Raw genomic sequence first — 1492 nt, 5'->3', positions numbered from 1 at the left:
ATGGAGCCTCCATTTTTCTGCTTCTGTGGCAAGCAGTTCAGTAGTGGGAAAGCCATGGGAGGCCACAAAAAGGTCCACTCGCAGAAGCTAAGGAGAAGTAGCGAAGATGACGACGGTCCCAGGAAGAAGAAAAACCCGATTCCGAATCTGAACAACCTCAAAGGCGGCGCCGTCATCTCTGCAAGAACTGAAAATGGAAAACCTAATGTGCCGCCGAAGAAGCGTAAAGTAATAATGGAGGACGGAGATGAGAAGAACTCTCAGAGCACGGCGGCGGGGGAGCGTTATTTTTGCGGCGTTTGCGGCGTTTATTTCAAGAGCCATCGTTCACTGGCCGCCCATAGCGGCCATCACACTAAAGCAGCTCGGAAAATGCTCTCCAGTAAAGTCGATGAATCTTCTTCTTCTTCTTCTTCTTCGTCTGATGATGATCACGACGATGAAGATTATGACGTTAACGAAGATTCAGATTCAGATTCAGAAGAAGAGGCAGAATCTGAAGCGGAGAAGAGGATGGCGTTCAAATGCCCTTACGATTGCGAAAGGGTTTTCCGGAGTGGGAAGGCGCTGGGTGGGCACAAGCGACATTGCAGAAACAGGGCCGCCGCCGCAGGCGTCGCCGGAGGTCATGGCCGGGAAGCCGCCGGCGGCCGCAGATGAGGACAGAAATGGTGGTGGGGACAATAGAATTAATAGGCTTGGATTCGATTTGAATGAAATCCCAGATTCAGATGATGATGATGAATATAATGCTGCAGAATAGAGGTGAAGATCGATCAAGAAATACTAATTTAAGCTTTTCTCCTGCCGGCATTAATGAATAATGATCATACTTCTGAAGCTCCATATGTTGTTTGATTGAATATAATCTATATATGGAAGTGAGCTTCAGGAATATAATTATTGTTTCAAGTTTCAACCTCTCTTTACAGTTTATACTATGTGTTGAGTTTTTATATCAAGGGTATAGTACTTTGAATTAGTACTGGGTTAGACTAAATAACCAAATGGTATTTAATAGGTGAAAATATGGCAAAAGGCCCATTTTGCAATAGGAAAATACTACTTTGACTCCCAAGTTATATTCTCTATTTTTACTCTCTTATTAAAAATATTGATGTTAACATTTTCTTTAGGGCCAGAGGTGAAGATATATTATCATTTCTTACCACATATGGAATAAAAGTAGAAGATTATAAATTGAGAGTCCGTAATAAAACTCTATATAATAAGCCTAATCCGAGAACTCTTAACTACCAAAATTTCTTCAACTATCATATTTTTCATGTTGCTCACACGCTACCAATCATAAAGGTGATATTTCTTTATATACCGTCATATAGGGTGCTAAAAAAAAAAAAAAAAAGAAGAAGAAGGAGGCGTTGCCACCTCCGCTCAGATTTAGACAAAGGAGGTAGTGCCTCCCCATTTTTCTGCCAACCTCCTAGTTCAATTATCATTTGTTAAGATCAAACGTTTACCACTATTTCAA

The 1492-nt window shown here is 41.4% G+C and overlaps 1 protein-coding gene across 1 annotated transcript; it reads left to right on the top strand.

Moving 5' to 3' along the window:
• On the top strand, nt 1-660 carry LOC109192803 (zinc finger protein ZAT2-like). The gene has a single exon (XM_019343510.1). It carries the CDS (start codon nt 1-3, stop codon nt 658-660), a length of 660 nt encoding a protein of 219 aa, XP_019199055.1.
• Nucleotides 661-1492: the final 832 nt, after the last annotated feature.

The sequence above is a fragment of the Ipomoea nil genome, unplaced genomic scaffold (genome assembly GCF_001879475.1).
Source record: "Ipomoea nil cultivar Tokyo-kokei standard unplaced genomic scaffold, Asagao_1.1 scaffold1834, whole genome shotgun sequence".
NCBI lineage: Eukaryota > Viridiplantae > Streptophyta > Magnoliopsida > Solanales > Convolvulaceae > Ipomoea > Ipomoea nil.
The sequence above is the reverse complement of the archived record's forward strand: the minus strand, read 5'-3'. Positions and strand labels throughout refer to the sequence as shown.